The 22,209-nt window shown below is 39.6% G+C and overlaps 1 protein-coding gene across 10 annotated transcripts in view; it reads left to right on the plus strand.

Moving 5' to 3' along the window:
- The window catches only part of Plce1 (phospholipase C epsilon 1), a 349,441-nt gene that overhangs the window by 302,021 nt on the left and 25,211 nt on the right, over positions 1 to 22,209 (plus strand). For all 10 annotated transcript variants that reach the window (XM_063239388.1, XM_063239384.1, XM_063239383.1 and 7 more), the window contains 6 exons: positions 14 to 172; positions 8,510 to 8,639; positions 12,204 to 12,325; positions 13,058 to 13,175; positions 16,470 to 16,601; positions 17,621 to 17,911. In XM_063239388.1, coding sequence (XP_063095458.1) covers positions 14 to 172; positions 8,510 to 8,639; positions 12,204 to 12,325; positions 13,058 to 13,175; positions 16,470 to 16,601; positions 17,621 to 17,911 — 952 coding nt within the window. The remainder of the gene's footprint in view (positions 1 to 13; positions 173 to 8,509; positions 8,640 to 12,203; positions 12,326 to 13,057; positions 13,176 to 16,469; positions 16,602 to 17,620; positions 17,912 to 22,209) is intronic.

A 22,209-nucleotide genomic window follows, 5' to 3' on the forward strand; every position in this document is an offset into this window, starting at 1 on the left:
GTATTATTTTTAGACTGTGTTTGGAGAAAAGCTGGTGGCTAAATTCTTATTTGAAACTGATTTCTCAGATGATCCAATGCTTCCCTCACCTGACCAACTTAGGAGGAAAGTGCTCCTTAAAAACAAGAAGCTAAAGGCCCATCAGACGCCAGTGGACATCTTAAAGCAAAAGGTACTTTGCTGTCATTCAGGTTATGAATATCCTGTGTGCTCAGAACTAAGAAGTCAGTAGTACAATATTTGGACGCTTCAGTGTTATCACTTCCTTAAGTGATGCATTTCTTATTTATGTTTCCATTTCAAGCACCAAAAAATTCTTCATCCTACATCCCTAAAATTGTATCTTGTGGAAATTGCTCCCACGTAGATGGTAACCCTGTTACTTAATTTATTCTGAGTAGGAAGATGTGTGAGTTTTTTCAGGGTTGTCAATTCGCAGTTGTTGCTACCCTTTAAGGAGAACCCCCCCTTTAGGGACTGCACTTGGGCCTATGAGGCTATAAAGAAGCCCATTTGCAGCAGCCTTCTGATCGCAGTGCATCATCACAATGTGTTGATTCCAAGGTGCTTGCAATCCTGCCTCATGCACAGAGACTTTTTACCAAACTCCACAGACCTGCCCACCCAAGAAGATCCTCAGCCCAAGGGCCTATGAAAATGTTCCATCTCAGGGTGCTAAGTCCATGAGGCAGTATCACCTATTTAGCCCACACAGTGACATCTGCCAAAACTACTCTCCCTATTAAGGACACTATTGGGCCTAAAACATTACTTCTAGCACTCAGAGTTACTGCGTGTACTTCATCCCACACTGGGTAGAACCATAAGTAGGACCTACAAAGCCCAAATTAGGTGCAGCGCAGAGGTTTTGATTTTTCTCTGTGCCACTACCTCCAAGCCTCCCAGTCTTATTCCAGTCCTGCTTTAGTGGCTTCAGAGAATGGAGAGCTCAAGACAGTGAATTTGAAACCATTGTCCTAAGTAATCAAAAAAAAGTCACATTAAATTGAGTCTGGTATTCAGTTGAACCAGTCGTCAAGCCTCAAAACCTTGATTTGTAGACCTCACAGAGCCGAGAGCCAGAATGATATGCATCATAACACTGGAAGAGAAGAACACCAAGTGAGGAGCTGAGATACCAGGCCCACGGACTGATCTTCTGCACCTCCATTTCTTCATCTGTAAAATGGAAATGTTATGATAACTGGGCTCAAGAGGCCCTTCTGACACTAAAATCCCACAAATTGTAGGATGCCTGGTAGAATTTCAGGCCACACTGTAAACACTGTATCATCCTACATCTTCGTCTCCATGTCCAGCATTTCTTGCCATTCTCGAACATTACTGCTTCTCTGAGAGACGCCGGGAGGTCCTGTTACCTGCTGTCCCAAGGAGTCCCCAGGTCTCCCAGTTTACTCACTATTAAATTTGTTCTGCCTAGTGTGGCTGTCGTATTGCAGCCCACAATGTTCTTTTTCATTTGTTTCTGAGCTAGTGCCACACTTGGTGGTTTTCTGCAGTCCCTTCATCATGGAGAGGCTTGTGGCCCTCTGAAGGAGCCCCTCTGGAGTCGGGGTGATTATGGCTCCTATCTGGTGCTCTCTTTTCTTCAGTTTCTTTATTTATACATAGAAAAACGATTTCCTGGCCAGTAGGTGACATTCTTGCAGTGGCAGAGCTAGAACTTAGTTCCAGGTCCACAGGAAAGGCCTGTGCCAAGGTGATACAGAAGCCAGGATGCAGTGATAGGAATCCCTGGAGCACTTTAAGAAAGATTCTGAGCTCTGAAATCCAATAGACTAAATCAGAATTCTGGAGGAAAGGCTTGGGAATCTGTTTATTGAAAAATAATTATCATCTTGGAAGTTTAAGAAATATTATATTCTTGAAAGTGAGTTGCCAGATCCAAAAAGATGAAGGGTTACAATGCAGAAGTCTTCTAGAGGTAAACCTATTGTCCACTCTGTCTAGTCCCCTTTCAATTTTCTAAGTTTTCATGAACCTATGACTAATCCATTCTTTAACTTTGTTAGGTATCACTTTGATATTGCCCACAGTATGATTTCCACACGTTTCTTCTCCCATATTTTAGAAAGATGTTATCCTATTCCCAGTTTTCTAAGACTGCTCACAGGCCCCCACCATGATTTTCTAGGGAGTGTAGGCAATGGTTCCCCAATCACATCGGCAAATCGTTTCCTTCAGGTGTCTAGCAGGCTGTGGGTCTGGATCTTGTGCTTTGATCTGCTCCAGTGTACTCAGGCCTAACCCCTCACTTGGAAGGCATTTACATGCAAAGAATTCTGTATCAGTAAGGATAGACTGGCTCCAGGCAGGATTTCTGAAGCTCTCCATCTGCCTCAGGCTATGCCAAGGTTCTTCCTATGGCTTCCTACCAAGACCCCACAGAATTGTCCAGGAGCGTGACCATGGTCTCCAGAGCCCTACTCCTATAGACTCAGAGTTCACACTTGATGCCGAGTTCCAGGAGAGAGAAGAATGAAACACAGCTCCTGCCTAGCCCCACCAGAGCAGTTTTCCCATCTGAGCTCCAGTTCCCATCCCCTGACTGATATCTGTGTTGCTTTTATATAAGAACATGGCCCTCTTTACTTTTGAATAACCAGGAGTGTCAGCTTTTGGCTGGCTTCCATGGCCACCTCTCCCATGCTTCTTACCAAGTGGGCACAGCTGCATGCCTCAGGAACATGGCTGCACTAGTTCTGACATTGCTGTCCATGGCCCCTGAATGGTTTCTTTCACATGGTTCTGATACTTCTGCCAGAATGTTTACTAGGCTCTCTGCACCATCTCTGTCAGAACTTGTTCTTACCTCAGTTCCTCTGATTTAAGGCCTTTCTCACATGTGACACACACTTGGTCCTGTGGCTCACCTGGGCTTTGCACAGCTTTCCCCAAAATTTGAAGAATGAGAATGAGAACATGAGAAAAGAAAGAAAGAAAAAATTCTCCAGTTAAACAAGCTTGGGAAATACTGCACTAAAATCTTTGAAGAATCAGTGTCCTTTAGAATATTAAAAGAAGACTCTATCAAGTTCTGTAGTGGGATTGTGTTTCAATTTGGTTAAGCTGCTGTGGCCAGGCTTTCATCGTGTTTGTGGTTACTGATCTGTCAGTTTTTCCTTATCAGCTATTAATTCACACAAATCTCAATAACATCTACTTTGAGAAATCTCAGCCTAGATGGTTTCTAGTTATCTGGAATGAATCTCATTTTAAGACATTTTATCTGGATATAAACACAGACTAGTATGTATCTTCCTTATATATACCTTTTTATTATAAAGGTGATATAACTACATTTTAAAAATTTAGGAAATAATTATTTTTTATTATTATTTAAAGAAAGACAAAACAAAATAGAAAACGGGCAGAAATAGTACGTACTTTCAAAGAAAAAAGTAAACAATAATAAATCACTGGTTGATGTATAAATATTGTCCCCCCACAAATAGTTGTTCAAGTGGAACATATAAATGGGAATTCGACCAGGGAGACTGCATACAGTTCTGTTCAACTACCCAACAAAAACTAAGTAATATGGCTATCAGTCCTATACACTAAGGCATGTACACATTTATCCATATCTTCATTTATGTTGAGACCTAACTAAACTTATTAGATTAAAATCCTTCTGAACAAAGATTAATAATATTGCTGGATTTCACATCATAACATTCCGGAATCAGCACCGGGTACTGCAGTGCCCCTTTCTTTCCTTCAAAGTATTTGTTCATTTCATCATATGTCATAAGATCAGTTCTCATAAATTGTTTATAGGTTTTACACAAGCATGAGTCTTAACATGTATTTCTATCTTTTCTATATTAGAGGGAGAAACAGAACAAAGCAGGACAGAACTAAACATATTCCTATAGACACATAAAACTAAAAAGACATATAAAACTGCTATATAAGGAGTTCTACCATGGTCACTGTGCTGTTTCTTGTTATCATCAACAGAATTGGCTATATCATCGAATAAAGTACAATTAAATGTATCAGTAAATAGCAGAATTAATAGAAATACAACTTTGTAGATAGTGTAGAACTAAAAAAAACAGGTAGTAATCAAATCAGAATGGATATCGTAGTGAATCATTGTCATTTTCAGTATAGTTGTCTATACTCCTCAACTTGATACCAGCAACCTAACAGTTTTGAATAAAGTTTGTCAATAATAAGCAGCAATCAAACAAGTCAGATTCAACCAAGATCAGTCGTGATGCAACAGTATAAGTCATACAGGGATCCTGATTGAGTTAGTAGGAAATTAAAGATGACCACTGTGCTATGTCCTGATATCTTCGGGACAGCTGTCTGTGCCCTCAGATCCAGTGCTTGCATACAAACTAGGATGGAAAAGTTCCATCCAAGCAGAGTGGTGCGAGTAATAAGGGTTTTTTAATTCCTGATACACTATTAGCTATATGTTCTGCTGGTTTTTTAAAGACTGTTCCTCCCCTTTCACTCCTCCAGGATGAACTGTGTATTTTGGGTCTCCCCAACACTCACGGTTTTATATTGGGGGGCAACCTGCTATTTATGTTTCCAAACTTTCTCACTCCTGGACTGGATTTCTAGTTACATTTCTTCATTTATTAAAGCCTGTCTGTTCAACCTATCCATAAATACTGGTCCAGTTGCCCCTATTACTCTCTGGTTCCCTATCACATTGAGTTCCGTTTTCTCATATTTGATTTTGGTCCATATAACCTTCTTCAGGCTAATTATATTTCCTATAAAGAGCCTCTCGGTGGACCCTACCTCTTGATCTACTCTGCCTGCGATTCTCTCTTTTTTTCCCTTAAGTTAGTGTAACTAGGCCATCTACATTAGAAATTATATCCAACCTTTTCTGCCTCATTTCTGTTGTGCTCTTTTTCTGTCATTAGTTGTTTGTCTTCTTCATTTCACTTTTTGTTCCGTTCGTTGGGGCCTCTCTGCCATTGTTCCTGAAATCCTTGTGCTTTTCTCTTTAGAATGTCCTGTAGTATTCTCTGTAGAGTTGGATTGGTGGTTGTGAATTCCCCCAGTTCCTCTTTATCTTGGAAGCATCTTGTTTCTCCATTAATTTCTAGGGACAGTTGTGCAGGATATATCAATCTTGGCTGGAGTTTATTGTCTTTCAAGGCTTAGATTATTTCACCCCACGCTCTTCTAGATTTGATGGTTTGTGCTGAGAAGTCTGTTGTAATTCTGTTGGGTTTTCCCTTGTAAGTGATCTGTTTCTTGTCTCTGACAGCTTTTAAAATATTCTGTTCTTATATTAGATTTCTGGAATCTTGATTATTATATGCCTGGGTATAGTTCTAATTGTAGGTTGCTGGAGTTCTGTATGCCTCATACATCTGAGCATCTTTTCCTATGTGTGTGAAGTTTTCCTTAATTATTTCTGTGAATAGCCTTTGCAGTTCCTTTGTTTGTATCCCTGATTCTTCATTCACATTCTTTATTCTTAAGTTATAGATCCCCTTGTCATCTTCTAGCCTTTGTATTGTTACTGCTTATTTCCTTGTTAATTTTAAGAAGTTTTTCCTTTCATGTTCCCACATTATAAACCTGTCCTCCAGTTTGGATAATCTATCCTTAGTTTCTTTCAAGCTGTTATGCCAGCTTTCAATAGAGTTTTTAGTTTCCTGGTAATCTCTTTGAACCTGATTCATGTATTCTATGTTTTCTCTATTTTCTCCATCAAACAATTCTCCCTTTTTTTTTTTTTGTTCTTCCATTCTACCATCTCTTTTTTCTTGGGAGATGCTTAGCATTTCTTTAACTATTCTATTTATATATTGCTTTACTTGGTTAAATACTTCAATTTTGAATTCGTCTATGAGGTCCCGAAGATATTGCTTTATGTCTATTGGTGCCATGCCTGATATTGCATGTTTTTTGTCCTCATTCTCCTTTGCATTTACCTTTCCTGGATCAGTGTTCTCAGGATTGGGGACTGAGGACCCTTTCTTGTTGCCTCCTCTTCTCATATTTTTTGTTCCTTCCATATAGGCATATATCGGAGACCCAGTTTCTTTCTTTGTCAGTCTCAGTTTGTCTGAAGCATGCTGACTAGGTGGTCCTGCCCACTACAGTATACTAGGAGGTACAGACCCAGGCAGCCTATGCTGGGCCCGCCCTTCCAGGTCAACCTACTGAAGGCTTCACTGCGTTAGGGTGCACTGTCCCAGGTAGGGACTTGGTTAGGGCTAGCCTATTGGGCCTCAGTCCGTGGCATCACCCAGGTCCAGTACTCCCCACCAGTCCTGCCTGAGAAGGGAATATCTGCCTGAAGTCACTGCAGCGCCTTATTCTGGCCAGTCTTCCCAGTCCCAGAATGTCTTCTGTTGGAACCTCTTTGTCTTTGGAAGGATTTTTATTCCCCTCACTCACCACCGGTTGATGCAGGGTTCCCTGCCAGCTCTGCTATCAGTTCGGTTCGCCGATTCCCACTCTCAGAGCATTGTGTCTCCAGTGAGTTGAAACTGGCAGGCTATCCCAGCTGTGCCAATTCAGGTGCAGCAGCTGCAGGGTATTCAAGCCATGAGTTCAAGCAGCGGCACTGAGACTGTAGCTGTTCCAGTCGTAGCACCGGGACTGTATTTTTAATTGTTTTTTTTCCAGCTTAGTTTGTTCCTGGGTCAGCAGGGTGTATCTCACTCTGTTTGGGACTCCCCATGCTGCATTGAGTTTGGCTATCTCAGAGAGTCTCTGTAGGTGCTGTTATCTATCTGCCATCTTTTCTCTCCCCAGAAATAATTTTTTTTAAACATACAAAAGAAAGGGTATGTAGTGGTGGAACATTTGCCTGGTATGCACAAGGCCCTGGGTTGGATTCCCAGCACCAAGGCCAAATAGAACCTATATTATGATATTACGTAACCTTGGTAAGCTCCACAATTAGAACTCAGGGGATTCATGAGTGTAAATGGCAAAAAGTTGCATCTTCATTTTTAGTAAACTCCAACTGGAATTTAGCAGAGCTTCTCATTATAAATGTAGGGGACCTGTGTCATTGTCACCAGGAGAAATGGAAGATACAACTTTACAGTTGTCACTATCTCCAAGAATTATTTATGTTCATTATGTTTTCAAAAATATTACTTGACCTGCTATTACATGTTTTTACCATGTTAGTAAGGAAACATGTATTCTAATAGCACAATATGTATGTCTGTGTATGTATGTATGTATGTATGTATGGTGCTGGGGATTAAACCCAGGGTCCCACACATGCTAAACAGGGACTCTTCCACCCACTCAACTGCATCTCTAGCCCCACAAATTTATGAGGTTATTTTACCTTCTTTTGTTTTGAAACAAGTTCTACTACTATTTAAGGCCCCACCGGCCTTAAATTCCTGACCTCAAGCAGTTCTCCTGCCTCAACCTCTAAAGAAACTGTAGGCACTTGGCATCACACCCAGCTTCAAGCTAGTTTTCTTTTTCACTCCCTACTCATCCAGAGAAACTGTCATCTCTCTCATTCCCCTTCCCCACCTTTAAATCTATTTTCTTTTAAAAAATTAACTTTTTAAATCTCCGATAACCACATTCAATATCATTCCTATTAATTATATATATTTAAAACATACTTCTGAAGGAGGATTCTACCTCTACAGACTTCCAGAAGGGTCTGTGACACAAAAACAGATCAAGAACCCCTGATATATTAACATTTAATATCTAGCTTTTTTTTTTTTTTTTGTCTTTATCGGTACTGGGGATCGAACTCATGACTGCCTGCTTGCAAGGCAGGCACTTATTCCGCTGAGCTAAACCTCCAGCCCCAATATCTAGCTTTTTATTAATGTTACTGTATACAGTTGTGCTCTATGTATAATTACATGTAACTATATGTACATATAAATATATATAACTATATATACATGTAAATAAATATATATGTATATACACACACTTCTGGGTTTTTTTATTTAATAAATGACCTCCCTCTCTGTGCATATCAAATTTATTAAAGTTTCTAAACTTGCTTAATTAATTTTACGTAGCATTCAGATAAAGTCTGTTGAAAAACCTTTCTTTAAATTAATAGTTATTCTTTTGGTCGCTCTGTTCACAGAGATTCTAACATTGGTCTCAAGGTCAGAGGACTATAGATATTTTAAGAAAGAAAAAAAATGGTTCCTTAGCAGAGACTTACTGTTCCAAATTTGTCGTCTCACTTGCATGGTGCTTTGGGCCTGTCATGCTTTTCCAGAGCACCAGTTTCTCTTGGCAGGTTTGCCCTGTGAGCCTAGGGAGCAATCTTGTGATTGTTTCCAAGAGCTCCAGGATTGGCCTTTTAGGAATGTAGACATTTGCCCAGGTATTTACATTGCATGTCCAGTGAATACGATTTGTTCCTCTCTCAACGGAATCAAAATAGGGTAAACCACTTGTAGTGACCATGGTGAGCATTAGATGTAGTTTGAAGAGTCATAAGTGAAAGTTCAGTAGGTTGGCACATACTTTAATTATTGCTGTCTTACAGGCTCATCAGTTAGCATCCATGCAAGCACAGGCTTACAATGGGGGGAACACCAACCCCCCACCTGCCAATAATGAGGAAGAGGAAGATGACGAAGATGAATATGATTATGACTATGAATCCCTTTCTGACGGTAAGAGAAACAAAACAGTGTTGTACAGGAAAATGGTTGAACAGTCTTCCAATTTTCCCCCAAAACAAAGTTAATTCTTATACAGTTATATAGTCTTGTACAGTCTTATATAGTACAGTTAAGTACTATACAGTTTTTTATAAAATTGTCTGACAGTTTGTGTGTGTGTATGGAGGAGGGGTGATTGCTAAATTGAGCTTCTAGAGGAAAGATGGAATGATAGCAGAGAATCTGTTTTCATTCTCTCAGTTTCTTTTTTTTTTTTTAATCAGTACCGGGGATCAAACTCATGACTGCCTCCTTGCAAGGCAGGCACTTATGCCACTGAGCTAAATCCGCAGCCCCTTTCTTTTAGTTTCTGATGTGGCTGAGGCTCTTGGCAGGAATTTTTAACTGTGACTAAATCTTGTCTCCAGCATGACCTGCAGGGGGCAGCATCACCACTCTGCTCTCTGTTCCTCCTTGTCTGCTCTTTTTTTTGTTTGTTTGTTTGTTTGTTTGTTTGTTTGTTTTTGGTCTTTTTCGTTTTTATCGGTACCAGGGATCGAACTCACGACTGCCTGCTTGCAAGGCAAGCGCTTATGCCGCTGAACTAAATCCCCAGCCCCCTCCTTGTCTGCTCTTACTCGGGCCGTCTAGAGTATAGGAAAGAAGGATACCTCTGTCTTCTTCCCTCTCTGATGCTCAGATGACAAGCTACAAGACATTTCCTTCTAGCCCCACCGAAGAGAAGAAACAGGAGTGATAGCTAATGACACAACACAAAATAACAATATAAATGGTGTTAGCCACAGACTACTAGGAAGGGTTCTTCTTGTGTGAGAACTAATTTGCCCTAAATTAGTGTAATTTGCTGGAGTTTGCCAAATGCTTTCTCTAGCACCATTGCTAATAGTAAATTGTTTCATTTTGGCAACTTCTGAAAGACAGCAACATATTAATGAGAAAATGTCAAGGTTCCTATTTATATAAACATAATGTGCTTAGAGTATGTTTTTATATAGGCTAATGCTTTTGTTAGCTATAGATATCCCCAATCTAGTCACTATTTGCCACTAAAGTTGAGGTAACCAAGCCCATCCTTCTCCAAATGTGTGCTCCTCACACTCGGTTGTCTTCAATCATGTTTGAGTTCCACAAACTTACATCACTGGTGACAAGTCCATGTTTTTCTGCCCCCAGAGCCTCTGTGTAATATTTTCCCCTCTGATTGACTGATTATATCAACTAAAGTCCAATGTATTGATCTGAAACTCTTTAAGGTAAGAGGCATATCTTATTAGATATGAAGGACCAACTTAAAAGGAGTCAGGACAGTTTGTTTACAGCCTATTCCTCAAAACTCATGAGAATGTGGACATTTTTATGCAGACTTATTCTTCCCCATGGATTTCTACTGCAGTTGTGATAATGTCCTGTAGAAGAAATCAACCAATCACCTGGCAAGCGTGAAATCATGAATTCAATCCCTGTTTAACCCCCCCCCCCAAAATGAAAAGAAATCAACCAATCCATATGTCATTTGCTTAAGTAGTTCACTCGAAGACACTTCCATTCACTGTCATAAATTAATCCTGTAGGGGTTTTTTTGTTCTTTTGAAAACAGGAAAAGAAGTGGCTTTTAAAAATCATTATTATAAATGCCTTTGATTTGCAAATAACCTGTGGGAGAAGGCTCTAGGTGATTTACTTTCATCTTGGAGAAATCTTAACACCACTGAATCTCTAAGACAGTTGTATGCATTTTATAAAACCCACGTATAATAGGTTGGGGTGTCAGTAAACAATAGGGCCCCCCATAGTCTGCTCCAGAGGTCTGTGAGAACTTGGTCTTTTCACACTCTCTGGCTTAGAGCCTTTACAGGGTATGAAAAGTTTCTGTTAAGTGTTTGGTGAGGCCCTTTCTTCACTTCTCACTTCTAGCACTAATACCCATGATCTATGACAATTAAAGTCCACTATCACCACATAGTACTTCCCATCTCACTGAGGGCTCTTCTGAATGGCTGATTCCCAAACAGTGCTTGCAGGTTTTACATGCCTTATGGTAGCTTGTCATCTAAAGGCATCCGTATGCTACTGTTAGGTTCAGTAATTCTAGCCACAAAATTATTTCAAGAAACCCCTGGGGAAATTGGCAAATAAAGGTCATATGTTTTAGGAGTTGTTACTCTGCCTTTTGGATCATACATTCTTCATGAATGTTTATTTCATTGAATTTTATCACCCAAACTTTGTTTACCTTGATTACTTTTGACTACAAACTAGAACACAGGTTTGACTTTACAACCTAATGGAGGCATGTTCTAATGAATTAATTGATTTTTGTTGATGTGAAATAAAGTCATACTGGAGTAACACAAGAGTCAGTAACTGCGAATATGTAGCATGACTATGGCAACCATTGGCATGATTAACAAAGTTGGTGTTTTTTATTGCTAGCATACTTTAATAGTCAAAATATCAAATCTTCAGAACATTTCTTGTAAACTGAGCTGTCATTTATGCTCCACTTCATGCCGTGGTTTAATTTATCTGGCTTTTTGTCTGGATTCTTGCTATTTGTACACCCCTCCTGACTCTGTGGCAGATGTCCCTACTGCTTCCCCTGCTCCTAACAGTCAGGAAGGTAGACACTGTTTGAAATGGGCTTCCCCATTTTAGCTGCATGAATGTCACATTCTGTTTCTAACTTTCTTGGGCCTGATTAGCATGCATTATAACACTCTCTGAATATAAATGTAATGAAATAATTGATCTCACTTACTCTTGGCAGCCTGCATGGCCCTGATTTACTATAAAGATATTTTGGTCTAAGCATTTGTGGCCTGATGAGATAATAAATCTTGCTTGAGAAATAAGCTTTCTTGTTTTACATTTTAAAAGACTATAATCATGATCTAACACTTTTAGAGTCATTCTGAATAGAAATGCCAATAAAACCAAAGAATAAGATTGTCTTTCACGCTTATATATATTTATATATGTTTTAGTTACTGTTATTATCACTTAATAATCAATAACAGTCATGAAAATTTATTTTCCAATTAATCATAGTAAAAACTTTGCATTGTTCTTAACAGTCTACACACACACACACACACACACACACACACACACACACATACACACTGGTTTTGACATTTCTCAAAGTAAAACACGTAACTTCATTTTGAAGTAAGGATGTTTAAATCATGTATGTATCATCTAAAACTGCTTCAGCTGCTAAACCCTCCCCAAACTTGTGTGCCATCAGCCTCTTGATACAAAATATCTCTCCTCATATTTGCACAGTTCCAGTCATCTGTATGAAAATTAGCATTCTTATTGAGACTATGTCTATGTGTTACCAAAACTACGAGTAAATAAGTCCGTTAAACTGAAATCAAATATATCAACCCAATTTTTGAAATTATGCTTCATCATTTTGGTAACATGTAGTCAGAGCCTTGGTCTTGCAGATAAGTAAGTACAAGTGTACAGTTGTCCTCCCAAGGATGTTCATGCATCTCTTAAGTGAAGCATTCAGTTCTTTTTCACTGAACCCTGCTAACTCACTTTCAGACAACATTCTGGAAGACAGACCTGAAACTAAATCATGCAGTGACAAGCTTCAGTTTGAGTACAACGAAGAAATCCCCAAGAGGATAAAGAAAGCAGATCACTCTGCTTGCAGCAAAGGGAAGGTAAGTAAATGGTTTCTGGTACGTAGTATTGGGACTGTGGCTCCCTTGTCACTCTCAGGTAGTATGCCACCTCCTCCCTCTCCTTTCTGTTCATCTTTGCTTCTCTGTCCCTTAATGCCAATGTCCTTCGGGTGATAATATGGGCGCCTACCTGCCACTGGTGAAGGCTATTCATTGACTCATCCAACCGACATCTATCAAAGGTATATGTGACATGCCCTCAAGCAGGACAGAAGCTGATCTAGGGACAGGGACAGACCTGTAGATAAATGTGTTATCAGAGAATCAAGGATAAGCTTTCCAGGGAAGATTATGCACAAGAGGAAAAGTTTGGCCAATCAGATAAAAATAAGAGTATTCAGTCAGACTAAGGGACAGTCTGTTGTTCAGGGAATTTCAAGCAGTTTTAAAGGCATTTGGGATACTGCCTTTAAAGATAAATAGTGGCCAGACTGTGGTGTGTCCACAGGGGAATGACACAGAGAATAGAAAGACTGTTCCATCTGTGGTAAATCATGGGACATGATGAGGGCTATGAAGGGTGAATTAGACTTGTCCCTTGCCCTCAGAGAGCTTTTACTAAGGAAAGGTGTTAGAGCATGAATGTGGATAAATACTGGGCAAGGAGGAGTACACAGGTCATATCAGAGAAGTACAGATGAAGACCTGTAGAGACTGAAAACTGAGCCGTGTATACCTTCCATGTAAAATGGTATCATTTTCCCATAATAGGTTTATGACATGGAACTGGGAGAAGAATTTTATCTCCCTCAAAATAAAAAAGAGAGCAGACAGATTGCACCAGAGCTTTCTGACCTTGTCATCTATTGCCAAGCGGTAAAATTTCCAGGTAAGAGTACATATCTTGTCATATTATTTAAAGATACCAAGTGAACAACATTTCCTGTTTATCTAATTGGGCATTTGAACACAACAAAATAACTATATTGTGTTGTCAAATAATGGTTATAATGTCTTCTAATTTGCTTCTAAACATAAGCAAATTATAATATCTTATAATGTCTATTTTAATTTGCTTTTATGCAGATGAGGAAAAAGTACCATAAAAGTTCACTTTCCAGACCCAGCAATTTTTTTCATAATAGTTAATATTTATAACATCTAATAATTAAAATGTTAAACACTGAAGTATCAGATTTTATGCTAAATATTTTACACAGATGTCTTTGACTATTCATAGTAATTCTGTGAGGTTGGTGATATTATCCCCATTTTAAGTCAAACAATCTAAGATAGAGTAATTTGTTTAAGGTTTCAGAATGTGTCAGTTAAGATTCTTGTTTGACAGGCACAAAAATTGACCTAAGCCAAGAGGAGAATTTACTGACTAATGCACTAAACAATGTAGAATGATGATGTACAAGTTTCAGGTAGAGCCTAGCCGTGGAATACGCTTTTTCTTTGCCTGAGTGTCACCCTGCAGCCACTGTGTTGGCTTCATTCCTATGTGGTTGTAAGATAGCTGTACCAGGCTGGCACTTCATACCTACAGACTCAGATTTGATATGGGTTGCTTCAGAACTTCCAGCAGAAGCCTCATTGCTTCTCCTTGGGTTCTTTGCCTGGACGCTAAGTAATCACTTTAGTTAAGGGATTACAGCGGTCTGTTAACTTGGGGCCTATGACTCACACTGCTTCCCAGAGGTTCCACCCAAACCACAAGGCTAAAGGATGACAATGTGTTCGGAGGAGGAAGTTTTCCCAATGGGCCATTTCTAGAAGTACAGTGAACTTACAGTGATGAGCTACTTCATCCAGAGTGCTCATTTCATATGTAAGGGGTAGATCTATGAAGCCTCTCCAGAGTCCCACTGTGAATCACACACAATCCTGCCTCTCCTGATACAATATGTTGTCAGTAAACTCACTTGATTACGTGTCCAACAAATGGGAGACTAAGAGGTAGAAAAATCAAGAAAGCCAGTAAGTTTATGGAAAAGTGATTTTCTGACTATGCCTTCCACAAGATTTCTGAGACAGGAAAAAGCTGGAGTTAGACGTCAGTGTGAATGTGAAATAGGGTCGTATGTTTGCCCTGAGGCAGCGAGTCAAAATGCCAGCCCTCATCTTTCCAAGATGCTCTTAACCTGGCTTCTTAACTTAAGCACTTGTTCTTATGCTGTGCTTGCCAAGGGGACAGAGGTGTTATCTATTTTAAAAATTAGATAATAGTGACCTTTTCACACATACTGGGAGGGGGAAATAATAGGTAAAATTTTCTTAATTTATAAGTTTTCTCCCAGAAACTGTTTTTAAACTTTTGGCAGCTGCTGCTGTTTCTCTGCTAGCAAATGCTATTGAAAAGCTATGAACATGCAAGCAGTAACCAAGATTTCAAAGAAACCCAAGAAGCTACCGTTTACCTGTGGTTTATTGAGCATGACCTTATGTCACAGAAGTACACTGCAATGATATTCACACATAGTGAAACTGTTTTATGGTGGAAGGAAATCTTTTTCCTGCCACATCCTGTGTTGGAATCAAGTATAAGGGCCACACTGTTCAACAAGCACCCCGTATCTCTCATTCTGTATAAATGGAGGCAACAGTACATGTACGCAAACCGTTCTACTGACTTTGTCCTCGAGCACTGAGAAATTAAGGAGTAAAGAGTCCCACAGATATGTGAAATCGATTAGGTCTCTGTACCATTAGAGAATTGTGGAATGGTTGAGAAGTCCTTCCATCCAGCTTTTGACTTGAGGCACAGGCTAAGCATTCAGTTGTTTGTCTTACTTTTAAAATTCCAAGTCTGTTGGTTAAATGTGTTTGTAGGACACATGTTCTTATAATTCTGTTGCTGGAATCAGTTATAATACTTTCTAAACATTTATTGTTTCATAATTTTGATGTGCATGAGAAAAATACTATTAAATATTCAGTTACTCTATGAAGTTTGACAAGTTTACTTGATAACTTGTATGACCACTCTCAGTGTATTGCACCTTTTATTGCCCCAAGTCCCTTCTCAAAAAACGTGTGAACAGCTGCAGAGCAGCTGCAGAGACCCAGCAAAGACCCTGTAGCCCAAGGGCTACAGAAGAAAGGGACGTCTCCATGATCGCAAACCTGTTCAGGGGCAGGGGCAGAGCCAGAGCTCAGGTGTCTCAGTTCCCAGTGCTGTGTTCTTTTCACTGCATTTCCTGGTTTGACTTATGGCCAAGGACTTCTAGCTACCTATTATTCCCTATGACGTGGGCCCAGGCAGAGTCCCTCTCTCAGCTTCAGTGTACTCATCCAAACATTTTTGCTCTTAAACACCACTGTATCCTGTTTTCTCTGATGGTGTTCTTGAAAAGCATATTTTCATATTACAGAAGACCTCCTGCTTCAAATTAAGAAATTACTCTCCAACAGTATAATTACAGACAATAGGGATGATTTGGAGGCAACTCTGGTTTCACTGGAGTCTTTAAATCACTCTTCTTATACTGGAACCAGGTCTGTGTGGTGTGCTTCATTTCCTTATCCAACAAATGTGTACTAAGATCCTGTGTGTGCCAAGAACTTTGCCAGGCTGAAGGGTCCAGGGAGTTCTTGGATCCGAAGTAAGAAAGAGAAGCCGTGAAACTTCATTCACATCTTAATACAGTTCCCATAGAATCTTTGATAACCCCATCAGTGAACCCCTATAGTCACACCCATTCTGTGGTACTGAAGGGGAACCGAAGGTTAAAGAAGGTAGAGTAGTAAGTCTTGGCTCACACCAAACTTACTGAACTTCGGCAATATGATGCCAAAGCTTGGTTTTGTAGCCATGCCCTCATCTCTCAGAACTGAATAGCCTTTGGGAATTAAATATAGACAGCAACACTTTCTTTTCACACAGTTTTTCAAAATCTTTCAGATGCACAATCAACTAGGGATGTGTGTATATGAGAGAGAGATTTTATAATTATTCTGCAATAAGCATGTAAATCTTGTTGCATTTGTCAACAGTGATAAAACTTTATTATACTTTCTTATAGTACTATTATTAACAGTGCTAAAAATTCTAGGAGGTCTTCTAAGATTGGTTGCAAGTGAGTAATAGGACTTCAAAATAAACATTAACAAGGATGGAAAATGTTGAGCTCTCTTGCCTGTAGTTTTTGGCTTATTTATTTTCATTTTCTGGGAACAGGCCTGTCAACTCTAAATGCATCTGGCTCTAGCAGAGGAAAAGAAAGGAAAAGCAGGAAGTCCATTTTTGGCAACAATCCGGGAAGAATGAGCCCAGGGGAGACAGCATCGTTTAACAAAACATCTGGAAAAAGTAAAGTCACCTTCTTAACAATATCTTTGGTTGATCCTCATGATGAATGATTCAGATATTTTGCTGTCTAAGCAGTTCCTTTGAACTTGTAAAGACTTTTTTATTTTCATAAATGTTCATAATTGTGTGTGGCATAAATATTTTAATTGCTAATTTATACTTTTAACTCATTAAAAATAGCACTTAACTGAAGATATTCTAGCATCATTTGCCTCAAAAGTAAACATTCTAGTGGTTCTTGGAACTGTGCCCCTACCCAAAAGATCTATCCATTTTATTTCTAATTACCTTTTATTGTGAAAATAATAAATTTTCATAGTTACAAGCTCAAATAACAGAATATTATTACAGTTCTTTTCCATTCAGTGTACTGATTCTGCTTCCCAAAGGTTACTAATGTTGAGTTTATTGTGTTTTGTTCAAGAAAAACTAGATCCTTTTTAAAATAATCCCAAATGCAATATAACTCAGCATACTTGTATAACTTTCTACTTACTGTAAATTTTCACATACCCTTCTATACATTTATCTTTAATGCTCACATGATATTCAATTTGTGAATATACTTTATTTAACTACCTCATTGTTGATACGTTTGGATTGTTCCCTATGGTTTTTTGTTTGTTTGTTTCGTTTTGTTTTATAAGTTTTATATGCTTATATATATTGTCGTATATTTGTACAAATATACCCAGGGCAGATGAGGTACTGAAAGAAAGGATTTCCAGACTTTTAATTTAAATCGGTCCTGCCCCCTCATTTTATTTTATTTTATTTTATTCTATTTTATTTTGGGGGAGAGTCCTGGGGATTGCACCTAGAGCCTTGCTCATGCCACACATACACTCTATCACTGAGCTGTACCCCAGCCTACTACCCACGTTTTAAAGCTCAGTAGCCACCATGTTGTTTCAAGATAATGAAATGAGTCACAAGTAAAATGTAAGATATATTCTGATGTATTACATGTTATAAAAGTTTTCCTGACTAATCTGAGGCTGATCTTTTGTGGAATTTAGGTTCTTATGAAGGAATTCGGCAGACCTGGGAGGAATCTTCTTCCCCTCTCAACCCAGCCACCTCCCTCAGTGCTATCATTAGAACTCCCAAATGCTATCATATCTCATCACTGAATGAAAATGCCGCCAAACGTCTATGTCGCAGGTATTCTCAGAAACTGATCCAGCACACCGCCGGTCAGCTGCTGAGGACGTATCCCGCGGCCACCCGCATTGATTCATCCAACCCCAACCCCCTCATATTCTGGCTCCATGGAATACAACTCGTGGCACTCAACTACCAGACAGATGGTAATGGGCTGGGATCCTCACCTTGTTCTTTCTGATCTCACATCGCAGTAAATGTAGTTCAATAAACAGTTTTTCAAAGAGCCAAAATCCAGACTGAGGCACATCATCTGTGAGGGCAGAAATACAAAAAAATAGAAAACAAAAGTGAATGTGATACTGAATTGTGCTCCTAATGTTTTGGAGTTAAGGTGGTGGAAAAGAACAATAAAGAGGTATCTTTAAAGAGGGTGGTTTAAAGCATTTTTTAAACATAGGCTGCTCTTCTCTGAGTTGTATCTATTTCGATTTTAAAGATCTTTCAGGACAGGGATTTCCTAACGTTGCTTACTGAACCTGTCTTGCTATGCAGTTGTTCCGCCGGGCATGGTAATACACACCCACAGTCACAGCCAGTACCACGGCTGAAACAAGGACCACTTGAACCCCGTTCCAGGCTGGCCCGGACAACATATATGTCCATGTCTCAAAAACTAAATAAATAGTACTATCAGCTTGGGGGAATAGCTCAGTGGTGGAGTGCTTCCCTAGCCTGCATGAATCCCTGGGTATCCCCCAAAAATAAAAATAAAAACCAGTAGTGTCCCTCCAAACACTGTTAAAATCTTTTCATTCCTTTGAAATCAAGATGGAGACTACTGGAGCAAAAACAGGAAAACAAGTAATGAATTCTATAAACAGGGAGAGTAACATTCCTGTTTCTGTGCTGTCAGTGAGACATACATGAGTCCCAAAACTCCAGAGTAAAGTTTCCACTTATTGCATGCTCATATGGACCAGACCCTATGGTGAATTCTTGACTCCTGTTATCCACTGAATCTTAACAACCCTAGGAAGTGGTCCTGTATGATCCTTATTTCTCAGTTGAGCAAGACATAGCAAAATGGTTAATTTATTCAAGGTTACCAAGTGACTTGTGATAATAAATTCAAGGTGTCTGAGAGTTTGAAGGATAAAGCATTTTGTTCCCACTGGTTATGAAAGGGGGTGGCAGCTACAGAAAGTGCCCAAAGAATTGATGCAAATTGTTTCCTAGAAGCTTATTCAACAAACCAGTTTTCCCTTTGAACAGCTGAGCAGTGGCAGCCCTTGTCATTCCTCTCACTTGAACTGGCTCAGATCCTAACCATGCTGAACCAAAAATCGACAGCGTGGTCTTGTCACCAGCAGAGTTCAAACCACAGCTTGTGCTCTGGGCCCTGCTAGACATCTGCCACTGCTACCCACTTGGGGCAGATCCCGAAGACACAAAGATATCAGTCATGTTTTTCTTGCCCCTACTATATTTACTTCTTTCCATGGGAGATACCTAAGGTGATGCAGGTGATACTTAGCATAGCACCTGGCACATACAAAGCATTCAACAAGTATCCACAAGTGCATTTGATGAGTTACAAAAACATATGATTTGGACCCACAAATGGAAATAATGGTGGAATATTTTCAAAGTTGTAAAAATTTTATTTCCCTTTTTTTAAAATCTCCATTGTGTGGCTTGTGGGTTCACACCCCTGACCTGGTCTGTAGCTCTGTGTCCACTGGTGCTCTTGTTTATTATGATACTGAAATATTTTAAGTATACTGAAATAGCTACAAAGATAGTTTTCTTGAGGAGATGGAAGTGCATTTGGTTTTGGATGTGCCTTTTCTCCTGAAGTGCCGAGGCTGGCGCAGACACGCTGGCTCCACTGATACCACAGGCTGAAGAGACACACCAAGTCACCACTCCTTGGGTCACCCCCGGTTTGGCAGCCATGCCGAAGTGCAACTGCCCCTCCAGTCACCCCTGAAGGCCTTACACCTCTCAGAATCAGGCCAGAGATAGATGTCTCTGTCGTGTGAGTCATCCTCAAGCTCTTACGCAGTTTTCCAACTCAGGGAAGAGTGTTATCATGTAACCTCTTGTTAATGTAGCTTGATGAAACTTCTTCCCTTGCATACAGCATCAGGATGGCCATCTGTAAAAACAGTCATTTTTATAAACCAGGGTTAGGGTTTGGTGCAGTACCTGGCATGCAGCAGGTGCTCAGTAAATGCATGCTGCTGTGAGCTGAAGCTGCTGATCCCTGTCAGTCCCACTGCACTCTGAACCTGTGTTTCTTGATTTTTGGTTCAGAGCTCTTCTGTTTTGTGCATCACAAAGCCAAATAGAGAGGGAAGTAAAAACATTGAAAACACTTTGTTAAAGCGTTTAAAACAGTTCCTAGGTTAGGAGCGCTTTGGTTTTTCATGATGCCTCCTATTGTGCCTCTAGACTCCTGGTATGGGCCAGAGATCGTCTGCCCTCCTATTTCCTGGGTTGTCAGAGGACCTTGATGCCCAAATGGTTGGCTGTGGTCATAGCTAGGCCATTCCTCTGCAAACTTTCTGTTAACTCCAAGAAGATCAGAAGTGATATGGAACCAGCTTAGGATAGATATGTCCACATTCAATAAAATCAGTTCTCAGCTGTGGAAACTGATCCAGGCTGGTATGTAAAAACCTGGTTATTGCTGACAACAGTCCCTCTGAGTTCTTTCCATTAGGGCAGAATAATTGCTACCTCTTCCATAGGACCTGAAACTTTATAAATAGGCAACCCCCATCAGAAGAAAACCTCTTTCAAAAAAAGGATTTATCATGTTTTAGTGAACACTTTGCTTTTTATGATGGGTCACCACAAGACAACCCATAATTAACAGTAACTACCACAGTCTCTTTCTTTGAAATAGTTAAGCATAGCTTCATGTACAATAGTATCAAGCATAACAAAACAATATAAAACCATTCAAGAGAATGAAAGCATTACAGGGTTTTCAGAACCAAACAGCAGAGAATGAACAATGGCTACTATATTAATCTCATTTTCCATAGAAAATTTGTTTATACTATCACACATAATAATGTGCAATAAGATATAACAGGATAGAACCAAAGACAACAGAAAAATAAAAGCATAGTAGGACTTCAGAGTAAGATAATACTAAATCAGCTCTGGCTATTCTAATGTCTTCTTTTCTTTAAAATAGCTGTTTATACTATCACAGATAATAAAATCAAACAAACTAGGATAAAACCATTCCAACTAATGAATGCAGACATTATAAGGCTTTAGAGCAATGTAATGGGAATAGTGTTACAAGATTTTTAAGTGAATGTATGACCTAAAAGGCAATAGTTTCTTGTTCTACACTGATTCCTGCACATTTTTTCACCTGGTTAGAACAGGAGTTTTCAATCTATAGTACCAGATGAAGTTCTGGACCACTCCCAGGAAACAGTGAAAGAGCCAGATTTGGAGTCCGAGTCTTGTTTCAAACTAAGCAATTCCATTTTTTTAGATCTTGGGTCACCAAGTGAAGTCTTAGTTAAGAAAAGTACCTTCAAGTTTTGGAAAAGCAGTTAAATAGCCACAGTGCAGGTGAGATCAGGCTTTAAACCTAGAGGATCACTGTTGCTCTGTTAGGAGTACAGTTGAGTATACCTTATCCAAAGGCTTGGAAATAGAAGTGTTTGGATCCAGATTTTTTTAAATTTTGGAGTATTTGCATATGTGTAGTGAGATATCTTAAGGATGTGATCCAAATCTTTACAGAATTTGTTTCACACACCTAATATACATAGTTTTATATATTTTTACTGTTCATCTCTTGTGACCGCAGCCCATCATATGAGGTCAAGCATGAAATTTCCCATCTGTGATATCATGTCAGCACTCAAAACTTTTGTATTTTGGAGCACTTCAGATTTTCAGATTAGGGATCCTCCACCTATGTATGGCCATTTCATACTTACTCACCCATGTGAACCAATTCATTTCACCTTTTTTAACTTGTCTGCCTTTCTTTGTTAGAATGGCCAGGCAAGTAATTCTCTGAACTTGTAGATGACAGGAAACAGCCTTACTGAGCCAGTCCCATCAGACTGTAGGGGGTGCCGTGCACATATCTGACAGAAAAGGAGGTTGGGGCCCACAGAACTCTCATATATCCGAGACACCTTGCCCCAAGAGTTCTGCACACAATCCTAGTCAGGCTGTACTACGGAAGCAATTTACACATAAGACATGAGAATAGGAGCCAGCCTTTTCTTGTGCCAAGACACTTACCACAATTTTCCTTGTTGTTGGTCCGTGTAGCAAAGTTCATTCTGCACATGGGAGGAATCTATCAGAGGGAACACGTGTCAGTGTGTCTCATAAACCTTTGGCTCATTTGGGTGACTTTTATGCAGACTTGAGCCATCAGATAAACATATAAGTGTGGAAAAGTCCAGAAACAGTGCAGGAATCCAGCCATTCATCAAATAACTGTGCCAAAGAA

The sequence above is a fragment of the Cavia porcellus genome, unplaced genomic scaffold, assembly GCF_034190915.1.
Source record: "Cavia porcellus strain 051 isolate PalLab524CR breed Dunkin Hartley unplaced genomic scaffold, mCavPor4.1 scaffold_28, whole genome shotgun sequence".
Taxonomy (NCBI): domain Eukaryota; kingdom Metazoa; phylum Chordata; class Mammalia; order Rodentia; family Caviidae; genus Cavia; species Cavia porcellus.